Source organism: Perna viridis, chromosome 5 (genome assembly GCF_037379345.1).
Source record: "Perna viridis isolate PV_CMFRI_1.1 ecotype Kerala chromosome 5, ASM3737934v1, whole genome shotgun sequence".
NCBI classification, from domain to species: domain Eukaryota; kingdom Metazoa; phylum Mollusca; class Bivalvia; order Mytilida; family Mytilidae; genus Perna; species Perna viridis.
The window spans coordinates 18,391,456-18,403,443 of NC_142449.1; the positions used below are offsets into that span (position 1 = coordinate 18,391,456).

Consider the following 11,988-nt stretch of genomic DNA (forward strand, 5'->3'; position numbering starts at 1 on the left):
GGTCAAGGTTATCAATACTAAAGATGAGGCCTGATTTTCTTTCGCTTTTAAGATTTGAAAATGAATTTTACCGTACCAATTCTATTGGAAAGGGGGGGGGGGGTAATTTTGTCTATTTTGGATTTGAAAATCAAGTCTGAATAGATAGATATATTTGACAGAGAACATGGTAGACGTCCTGTTGTAGGTGAAATGCTAAAGTAGTTATATTTTTCATGTTAACATCAATTTAAAAAAAAAAACACAAGTACACTTAGTATATCTTAACCTCATCAACTTAATTACAAAGAACTTTACATACAGCTAAAACTTTTTGAACCAGACACGTTTGGATGAAAGACTATAAAATTTATTTAAAGGGACTTTGAAAAGTGTCTGGTTATGATAGGTTTTCAGATTATTCAGGGTTGTTTAGACCGGTTTCACTGTAATATTGTGAAAAAAACTTTAATTAGTGGATACCAATTTTTGTGGAATAGGAAAGGAACACAAGTTCCTGGATTCTTGAATTTGTGGTTTGGAAGTTTTCAGTATACACATCAATGGAAATCGCCTTTTCGTTGGGAATTAAAATTCTTGGTTTGGCCTACCCACAAAATTTATGAAAATTGGTACCCCTTAAACAATAGTACTTTCACAGCACTACAATGTATTAATGGTTGAATTTCTAGTTCCATAGTAAATGTTGATTTTATTTATTCCAGTATCAGCAATAGACCTAACCTTTGGTAAAGACGCCTCCTCATCAAACCAATGTATTGACTTGACAGATACAGATGATGATAAAATGGAAACTGATGAGGAATCAAAAGAGAAAGAGGATTGCCCTGTCCTTGAGAAATCTTCATCTGAACAGGAAGCTGAGAATGAGGATGTTGATATGATGCCTGTCCTCACAGTGGAGAGTCCTATGAAACACAAATTGGACACCTCAGTAACCCCTGACTCTGCAAAAAGAGTTTTAGATGTAGAAAAGCCTCAGATGTCACAAACTGATGGTAGAAATAATAGTACGAGTGAAAAAATGTACAGTCCACCTCGCAACTTTAACTTGAGAGATTCAGAGAAATATGTTCTAAATCCAGAAACTGGTGATTTTGTCCCCAAAGAGGATTCTCCTGAAAAGACACCTTCCCCAAAACCTGATCTAAGCAATGCTGCTGAAAAAGTATCTAGAGAGGACACCAAAGGTCGAAATTTGTTCGAGGCAATGCAGTTTTCCTCAGATAGCACTGAAGACCATGATCATCAGAAAACTGAAATATTGAAAGGTTTAGGATTAGAACGTACTCCACCTGAAGACGTGAAACCAAAACAACAGAGGAAGTCCTATCCTTTACGTAGAAGGTCTATGTTTAGTGATGAAGAGGAACAGCCTGAAGTTTCTCTTCATGTTAAATTATCTGAAAAAATCAAAGCAGAAAGTTTAGCAAGGAGTTCACCTGGTGAGGAAGGGCCATTTAAATGCCCCACATGTAAGAGGCATTATAGGACGAGAGAGAGTTACCAAACACATGTCAATAGTTGTGATTTTGATGTCAGTAGTACAACAGATGAGGAGGAGGTTTCTGAGGAAGACAAAGAGGCTAATGGGAGGAAGAAATATCCAATGAGGGAGTCAACAATTGTGCAGTCTGTAGTCAGCCAGGCTGAAGAACAAGAAAGGAGATGTGGATTTAAGAAAACAGGGAAGCCACTGAGAAGTCGTGACCTTTCACCTAAGGTCATGTTGGATAGACTGGCTCCATCTGAGTACAGTAGTAAGAAGTCTGGTGAAGACTGTGATCTGACATCACCTCCTGTGAAAAGAGGTAGAGGAAGACCACCAAAAAATCCATCTCACTCAACTGAAACTGCTGCTAAACCTCTTAGTTCATCCAACAGCAATGACCCTAAATCAGATGAGCCTTCAAGGAAAGTCACAAGTCCTGTGCAGGAGACAGAACCTAGAAAAAGAGGAAGGCCATCATTACATAAAACTTCAGACAAGAAGAGTGACGATTCTTCAAAGCCAAAACCTGAGGAAACTAATGATGAGTCTGATTCAGACCCAAAGCCTAGAGGAAGAGGAAGGCCACCAAAATCATGTAGCAAGACCGTCATTGGGAAGCCTAGGAAACAAAATCTGAGGACTCCCAGTGATGAGTTTATATCTGCTAGAAAACATGGCAATGAACAGAAATCTGTATCGGATAATCCATATGCTAGGCAGTATCTGTTCAAGAAAACAAGTGTCAACTATAATATGAAGCTCAGTGTAGGTAGTACACATTCCTCTAGAAGGTCTTTGCCATTTATGAAAAGAAGACATTTGAAAACTGCTCTTAGAAGGAGAACTGATGTATCTATTATGGTGGCTTCAAAGAGGGAGAAAAGAAAATCCAGTGACATTTCATCATCATCTAAGGAAAGCAATAAGTCAAAGGAGCAATCTAAGGACTTTCTTAAAGATAAACTGGCAGACTTGGAGGAACAAATAAAGAGAAAGAGAGGAAGGCCAAGAAAATACCCATCATCAAGTTCAGAAAGTAAGGTAAAAAATAAGGATAGAAATGATGGAAGTAGTGATGCTGAAGAAAATGAGGATGAAATAGAAAATGTAAGAGGAGGTGGAGGGAGTTCTGAAGATGAACAAGAAAAGGGAATAAGTGATGTTTCTGTTGATGGTGATTTGGGAAACGAGTCCACTGATGAAGCAGAAAAAAGTCTTGAAGTGACAGAGAACAATCAGGGTAGTGATGAAGTCGATGGTGAGCCTAAAAGTAAGGCTACAACTGAGAAAGATCAAGTTGAGTCTGAAGAAATCAAGAGAGATGTCACTGAACATAACAGTATTGATATTGTAGATGAGAAGAATGAAAATACAAGTGATCACATGGACAAGGAAATTAAGCAGGAAATTTTAGATGAAGACTATGGTAAAGAATCAGAAGAAAAGGCTAAGGGAGAAAGCAACATTATTTATATGAAAAATGCATCCCTTGGAACTAATAAAGAAACAAGTTGTAAGGAAGTGGAAGGTGGTTCCTTTATCCAGCTGAAAGATCCTAGGATTAATTCAGTAGATACTGGATTAGGAACTGTAAGTAAACCCTATGTCATAGATGATGAAGATGACACGCCTGTGCAGCCTGCGAAGTCAAGAGGTTGGAGAAGACGGGAAAGGACACCAAACAAGTTTGATATTGACAATACTATTCCATCAATTAAGTCATCACCAGCTGTCAAAGCTTTATCAAATTTCTTGGCACAGAAAGAAAAGACTCCTCCTAAAAATGAAGCTGTTGATACAAGACCATTACTTGCTCCAAAACCTGTTGAAGGCACAGAATATTCTCACTCAAGAAGGTCATCTGAAAGTGGAAGTTCTCATGGGTCTTCTCCAGCAATTGAAATGAACAGGAGACTTTCAGATGATATAAGAAAAGACTCTGATTCAGGAACATGTAGAACTAGAAATTCCTCTGGACATGAGTCATCTAGATCTAGGAATTCTTCTGGTCACTCTGAGGAAAGAAATATATTCCAGGTGATAAATAAGACTTCGCCACAAGGCAGTGCAAACCCCTACATGGCAATAAAGTCAGTTGCAGAATGTTCCAGACTACCCAGTAAAGGTCCTCCCCCATTAATGACACCATCACTAATTGGTCTACACAATCCACCTACAACAGCATCACCTGCTGCATCATTAACTGCATTTCAGAAACTTCAACAAGTTCCACAAGCTATACAGCACATTCAACAATTGCATAATCGCTCAACACCAGCCATTATTCAGTATAACCCACCAGCTCAGGTGGTTTCTCCAGTACAGAATTTCACCTTGCCATCCCCTGTTGATCAGCTCACTCTACAACCAGCTGTTACTCCTACAAACATGATTCCCATAGTATACCAACAGCCTGTCTCTGTATCATCAAATGATGCAAGTCAATTTCAGATGCCATTGCCTGTACACCAAGGTAAATCACAGTCATCAACAACTGATGTCAATCTGCCAAAGTTACCTTCTACATCTAGTAGAGAAGCCTCAAGTAATGTCAACCAGTTAGGTATTCCATTGACAGGATCTCACACAACATCATCTGTTGCCTCTGTAAACCAAGAGAGAGTTCCTTCATCTCCTTTTGAGTCTTCAAAGAAACTTCCTATATCTCCACAGAGAACTTTTGATATCAATGAACACATCAGTAGGATGATAGAGGAAACTACAATGGCTGCTGGAGCTCAAAACCCTGTCATAAAACAGCTGATCAGTAGCCAAGACTCTCATACCCAAAGACCCTCAGTACCTGACCAGAATATGCTGCTTCCGCAGAAGATTATTTCTCCAGTGATGGAGCATATACAGACTTTAAAGCCTGGACCAAATACACCTCACATTATCAAGACTCCCCAGACTAAGCTGGTGCCTTACTCTCAGTTCATTGAACAAAAACCTTCAACCTCAGTGACCAAGAGCTCTCCAAGTTCACTCATTCCTTTAACACAGCTGATGGAAGCTGGACTGAAGGCAAATTCACCTTCAGCTATATCACCTAGAACTCTTGGAAATTCTCCAAAGCAGACAATGGTTACACCTGGTAATACTTCAACATCTATACCACATGCTGCTATTTACCCAACTCCATCATCATCATCATTCCCTGGTCAGTCTTCTGTAGTCCCACATCAGAAAACAGGAGGTGCCAAGCCAAGTACTATAGTAAGGATATTTGTGGATGGTAAACCAGTAGCATTGACAACAGACCCAACAGTTCTACAAGATCACAAGTCATTACTGAACAAACTTGGGAGTAGTCAGATACAGAGTGGGACATACTCAGTTACTGTGTCAGCTCACCGTGTTCCATCCACCAGTACGAGTCCTATTTCTAACAATGCAGCTACATCAACTTCACCAAAAGTGCCAGCTATTCAGCAGGTGTCCAGATCATCTTTGAGCCAGCCTAGTTCAAACAGTGTGTCGATTCCATCCACTGTTACAGATATGTTAGATAGTCAGCTTGTCTCAGCAATCACTTCAGGAAATCCATTATCCCCTGGGAAACAGGAGCAGTTAATTTCTGCATTAATTAATCACAACCAGCAGAATAACCGCTCCCTCCATAGTTACAGTAGGAAACCAGTTCTTCCTCCAAATATACAGGAACTGATCAGGAAGTTATCTCCCCCTACTGTATCAGTTCAACCAAAGGTTACAACCTCTTATGTTAAGAAGCCGGATGGAACCATACAAAAAAAGACTTTAGTTAAACCTATGGTTGTTAACCGTAAGAGACCAGCAATCAACCCAATTAGTCTGACAGGAAGTGCATCTAAAAAGCCTATGATCTCTACATATCAAGAAAAGAATGGTACAGTACAGGGACTGCTTTCAAAGGTTGTTATGAGGAAACTGGTTAAGGATGGCTCACCAAGACATAATAAAGTTGATGGTGCTACACAATCTATTATAGAAGACTCCATGTGCCCCAAGAGAAAACTTAAGGAGAAATTGAAGAAGAAGAAAACACCAAGGAAGAACAATATTCACAAACCACATGCTGGAGGTAAGATCTTTATTAAAAGCTCAAAACATTCTTTATTTCTCTATTCACATGCAGAAACAAAATTAAAGCATTAAAATAGTAGTTGTTTAATAGCTTTTATGGATATTTTGTTTACATAAAGCCTAGGAAATCATTAAAAGAATAATGATCATTCAGGTGGTGAAAATGTTGGAAAAAAATTAACAAGGAAAGTCAATAACAAGTGAAAAAAGAAACAGAAAATTATTTCTAACTGGGCAAGTGATATTTCACCGAACAGCATGTATTTTAACTTTGTATAGTGCAACCTCTTCTAAGCAGTCACCATTAGGAAATGTTGAAAGTGACCTTTTAAAAGAGGTTTAGTTGAATGTGACAAGTTTCAAGGTGTAAAGTTGAATAGATAAGCAGTCACCATTAGGAAATGTTGAAAGTGACCTTTTAAAAGAGGTTTAGTTGAATGTGACAATTTTCAAGGTGTAAAGTTGAATAGATATGTATGTACATGTCTACTTTGTATTCACATGTATTTTGTTAGCAATAAAAGGCATTAATTGTTATGGTAGCTGCTGTACACAAGAATCAATATTTTTCAACCTGATTTAGACACTTTGTCTCTTATTTACTTATTACTTATCAGTGAGCTGATCTCCATACTTTCTGACATTTTTTGTAATTATACATGTGTAAATCATTGACCTCCTAGGCAAACTCATTCAAACAGATGTAATACTTTTTGTAATTCTCTGTGTTCACTTTGAAAAAATGTAGATTTAAATCAAGGTCTGCATGTAGGCACAAAAATAGCTGATACAAGCAAACAAAATTATGGACATAAACTGGTGACGGTTGGATGGAGTTATAGTAAATAGGAAAAAAAAACAATCAGGATAGATCTAAAGTGATCATTCAATAAAAGGGACTGCTGGTTTGAGGTGAGTGTTAGGGCAGGTTTGGCTATTAAAGAATGTTCAAATATGGAAGAAATTATCCTTTATTGTAGCTGGTACAGCTCATCCAATGATCCATGGAGTAAAGGAATCCATGAAGATCCCTCAGCCCGCTTTGGAGGAAGAAGTTACAGAATCTTCTATGGCCACCTTCCTGGAACACCAACAGAGGGTGCAGGAAAAGGTGGAGAAATTAGAGAGAGACGGGGCTCATCTGATGTTTGAAATCTCCAGTGATGATGGGTTCTCCTGCAAGGCTGAATCTATGGAAGGTTAGTATCTAATAAACAACCTCATTATCATATATGTTAATAAATGTTTTCTGTATATTTGGTCTAGGTTTGTAGTTGTATCTTCTTAGAAAATAGATTCTTTAGAAACATACCTAGTAAACTTCAATCCCACTTATTTTATTAAGAATACTGTAAACAGTGAAATTTTTACAACAGTTTTATTTTTGCTATTTTTTGTAGTAAGATGTGTAATGAGAAAATGAAACTGTGTGAATATTTTTTCTAAGAACGTAATACTGTAATTATGGAAAAGTTACCAAATTTATAAGTGCAGGAAAGTAGATTTATCACAGAAACTGTGGAAAAAAGTCGGTTTACAGTACTAAATTGAAGGTTTTCTACAAATAATCTATGTTTAATTTTGCTTCATTGTACATGATTGCTACCTAAGGCAATAAAAGGTTGTTATAAACATTTTGTGAAAGCTTCTTTGTCTGTGCTTAATCAGCAACAAAAACTTGATGTACATACAATCCAGTACTACATAAATAAGCCATTTGACTCCTTTGATCCTCTTTGTTTGGTAGTTAAATAGAAAAAATTATGTTTTTTACCTAGAAAGTAATGTTTATAATATTAAGACCTGTATTAGTTATGAAATTTGTTTATAAAAGTTCTCGAATTGTCAGGTTTTGAAGGTCCTTTATTTCAATTACTTTCTGATCCTATCAGTTTGAATTAAACACCTGTCAAAAAGAACCTTAGGCCAACATTGCCCATAAAAATTGGCCCTATCCAAATAATTTTATTTCCATGCTCTGACAAGATTTTTATTTAATTTTCAAAGCAACATTTTTCACTTCTTTTATGATGTTTTTTTACAGATTCTGATGAACTTAGGGGGAAAAAAACCGGGAGGTAGGGTTGGGTAAGAGGAAACAAACATCATTTTAAGTGTGGCCTTATTCACTACATTTTTTAAGATCTTCAAACTGTCAAATTGGAAAGTTTATAAGTACGTGTATTAGTAACAGTGTACTTGGTAAATGTTCATATTGTAATTGGTGTCACTTTTAATTTTAAAATAGAGGCATGGAAACAAGTTACAGACAAAGTCCAAGACACCAGGACAACTGCAAGACTTAAACATTTGTCTTGTGCAAGTAAGTTATAGACCTCGCCAATGAGGGACAGGGCTATTCATAGTCCTATTATATTTGACTTCGTTGATACTGAGACAAAATGTTGTTATATCCTGATATCTCGATTAAAAGAAACTGCAAGGTTTCCTATCACACATATGTGCCTATGCGTTGAAGGTTAAAACAATCACTTCCTAGCTGCATATGTCATATCTGAAATGTCACTTTCAAAAGTATGTTTGTTTCGCTTTCATGTTTCAGAACAAGTTATTATATATAGAACATTTCTGACACTCTGTTCCTACAACTACAAGTATAACACATATATAAAATATTAATATTAGTTTGCAGTTGTATTCTTCATATCGTATTCCTAATTGAGGAAATTAGAATGCACTGAGGAATCTTTGGATTAAGGAGTTTCTTCCAAAGTATTTACTACTTTGATGTTTTTTGGGGTTTTTTTTTTCAAAAAAACATTAATAATATGTCTCCATGAAATGACCTCTATACTCTCGACTTCAATAGGACGATGTTTTCAGAATGACACACATTATGCTATCATTAATTGAAATCTTGTTTATTTTCTAGGTGTACATGGTATGAATATGTTTGGATTGAACCACAATGCAGTATCATACTTGTTAGAACAGTTATATGGTGCACATCTCTGTAGGAACTACAACTTCAGATATCAGCAATACAGCCGTACAGAAGAGGAAGAGGTATAATACTTGTACTAATACTGTTGAAAACTGTCTAAACCAATCCCCTTTTAATAGAATTGACTTTAAAAAGTGTCTGATTTAGCCAGGTGTTCAGATTATTCAGGGTTGGGTTTAGACAGGTTTCACTACTAAACTTTAATGGACGGTTGATAAACTCCATATGATTCCCCTTTGCTTGTTTTGAAATTATGAGATTTTTTTTTGTTTTTTTGTTTTTTTCCCCTGATGATGATTAATCTTTTGTTTAAAGAGATTTGCCTTTCTCCGACAGACTTTGAATTTTTCCCTTTCACTGCTGTAAAGTTTGTGTGTTGTAAATGTAGATAATGTTATAAACTGTGTTACTTTTCTTTCTTAGAAATTATGAACATTTTGGGTGTGCTTGTACTTCATTAAGAAATATGTGCTTTTATTGAACAGGAGCCTATAGAGAACCCAACAGGTAGTGTCAGGTCAGAAGGATTCCAGTCTCGTAAAGAGTTCGATATCTTCAGTTTCCTCATGTCACAGTACAGACACCACCCTGTAATGGACATGTCAGACAACAATAATGAGATGAACCTTAAGTCCCAGAGGTTTGTACAAACCTGTTTTTATTCTGCTTTAAAACGGAATTTCGCTTTTTGAAATCTAGATTTTACCGTTATAATTTTTTTTACTATATATTTACTTCTGATTTTACCAATTTCTGCTTTGCTTTTTTATCTTGTAAAAACAGATCTGTTTGTACTGTGATCATCTAGCAATCATCTTCTACTATGTGTATTACATAACGCTAGTTTTTACAAATATGGGACTGCACATGCCATGAAACTGTCACTTGGTATACTGTTTCCTTGAACACAAATAGACAATATACAACCAGTTTTCATTGAACAACTCTTTAAGTTCCTTGAATTCATAGGTAACTAAAAAGTTGTGAGGAAAAACAAGAAAAACAGGAGAGGCTTCTATTTTTCAGTGTCATCTGCACTGGGTCTATCTTTTTTATTGTACATGTTTCATAGTAGTGCTGTTCAGAATAGAGAGGTGAAAATCTTTCTTAAAAAAAGAAAAAAATGTTTCAACATTGTCATGCATAAAGTTGTTCATGTTTTTACATTGTCATTTCAGGAGAGCTACAAGTATGGACCTACCGATGGCAATGAGATTCAGAAAGTTAAAGGAACATTCTAGGGAAGCTGTAGGGGTTTACAGGTAGGCTTCATGGGTAGTTTAAAAAGTATTGATTTTCCTTCAGGATGATGCAGTTTAAATGGTTTCTTCATTTTTACATGCAAATTTTAATGTCTGAAAATAAAAAAGAATTTACTATTGATTGTGTAGAAATATTTTGCTGTCTTCTGTTGGAATTGTAAAAGTTTAAAATATGATATGGCACGATTCTGTTTTCACAAATTCAAACATTGAAATCGATATATATTTAATCACTCCCTTTGAATTGGAGTAATTTCATTTCAATTAAGAAATTTGGAGGCATTAAATTGAGAACATTATGTCATTTATTTCATGAATTACACATTTTAAAAGTGTGTCCTGTTAAGCCTTTTGCATTTTTTATTAATATGGAACAATGAGTGCCAAAGAATTTGTTTTAGAAAGAGAACATTACCTTGTGTGTAATTGTTGTAAGTTTCAGGAAAAACTTTTTTCTTCCACGATATTCATTTCCCATCTGATAATTTCAATATCTTAAAATTTCAGATCATTCATCCATGGTCGTGGTTTGTTCTGTAAGAGAAATATTGATGCTGGTGAAATGATCATAGAATATTCTGGTGAAGTTATTAGGGCTACACTGACAGACAAAAGAGAGAAGTACTATGAAAGCAAGGTATGTACTCATCTGAACCTTAATGTAGCTGGAACATAATATTAAATATATGGAAGTCTTGTAATTCAGACAAGTTCAAAACAAAGGTCGAATAATATGTTTCTGATATTTAGATAATTTATTGTTAACTTCACTTTTACATTAAGTAACCATGTGTTAGTGCTTATTAATGTAATCCACAAGCACTTAAAGGATATATAGGAATCCTCTTGTCCTTCAGTGTACCTTGTTTGTCAGTTACTCCATCTGTCAATATACATTGTAAGGAAAACAACTCCCAAATTATTGGTGATGGTAAAGCATTATATTGCAAGAAAATAGAAACATTCCATGTTGTTTGCTGGGGATATCACTTACTGATCTTACTCACTTAGAGTTCTAATTTGTGTGTGTGTGCATTGGTGAAATACTTGAGTGTAATAAGGTCAAATAAACCTTATCAATTCATATCCAACTTGTGGAAAGGCTTTGTGTTGCTATTTGATTTGTGAAGAATCTGTAAAATGGTTATATCAGGTTTTCGTCTTTTTTAGAATAAGGGAGGGGCAAATAAATTTTTTGGGGATTTTCTCATCCCACTGAAAATGGCATATTTGAAAATTAATAACTAGAGTTCTTACAAAGATGTTTTCTGATCTCGTAAAATGCAAGTGTATTTGATACTTAACAAGGTCAAGTAATTTCTTGAACATTGTATTGAAATTGTACTACAAATATGTTGTTGTTTCTTATAAGTTATGAAAATAACACCCTGAAATTAACCTTGGTCTGTATATTTTCAGGGTATTGGCTGCTATATGTTCCGTATTGATGACATTGATGTAGTGGATGCTACTCTCCATGGTAGTGCAGCTAGATTTATCAACCATTCCTGTGATGTAAGTATCATTTGTTGACTTTGGTGTGTCTTCTTTAATGAAATAACTGTAAACATAAATTTTTTTTCTTCTCTTTGAATAGAAGAGTTTAGATACCAGTACAGTTAATTCACTCATTCCATTTGAAATTACAAAAATTATTTCTTGAAGTGTGTATCTTAGACAAACCCATAAAAATTGGCAAGCTCTAGTAATTGTAAAGTATGTACATGGAAAAAATTGCTTTATGTGTCCTTCATATGTAGTACATGTATTTGCAAAGCTATATATTCAAGATGTCTATTGGAGGTAGTTCAAATTGTTATTAAGGTACAATTAAAATTTCTGAATTTTTGTATATTCATTTACAGCCAAACTGTTACTCCAAGGTCATACAGGTGGAAGGAAAGAAACACATTGTTATTTTTGCCATGAGACAGTAAGTTTAGAGTTTTATTTGTTTCCAAAAGCAATCATTTGGCTTGCATTGTTTTCTGCTTAAAGGCCAATCCTGAGGAGTCAAATTGCAAAAAATCTGGTATTAATTTTTGAAAAAAGTTAATCAAGGATGATTTGAAAATCTTTTTTTAGAGTAAAACTGGTTCTCTACTGCTGAATTGGATGGTCTTTAAAACTTAAGTGTTTAATAACCAAAGCTGACATAGAAGCGCATTTAAAGTAACTATAGTGCTGTATTGTCAATTATAAGT

The 11,988-nt window shown here is 35.3% G+C and overlaps 1 protein-coding gene across 3 annotated transcripts in view; it reads left to right on the top strand.

Annotated features, from left to right (window-relative positions):
• LOC148616367 (histone-lysine N-methyltransferase 2A-like) overlaps positions 1-11,988 on the top strand; it is a 49,907-nt gene that overhangs the window by 35,084 nt on the left and 2,835 nt on the right. For all 3 annotated transcript variants that reach the window (XM_088583321.1, XM_088583322.1, XM_088583323.1), the window contains 9 exons: positions 705-5,555; positions 6,538-6,756; positions 7,806-7,880; positions 8,451-8,584; positions 9,008-9,162; positions 9,701-9,784; positions 10,292-10,421; positions 11,204-11,299; positions 11,650-11,717. In XM_088583321.1, the coding sequence (XP_088439447.1) occupies positions 705-5,555; positions 6,538-6,756; positions 7,806-7,880; positions 8,451-8,584; positions 9,008-9,162; positions 9,701-9,784; positions 10,292-10,421; positions 11,204-11,299; positions 11,650-11,717 (5,812 nt within the window). The remainder of the gene's footprint in view (positions 1-704; positions 5,556-6,537; positions 6,757-7,805; positions 7,881-8,450; positions 8,585-9,007; positions 9,163-9,700; positions 9,785-10,291; positions 10,422-11,203; positions 11,300-11,649; positions 11,718-11,988) is intronic.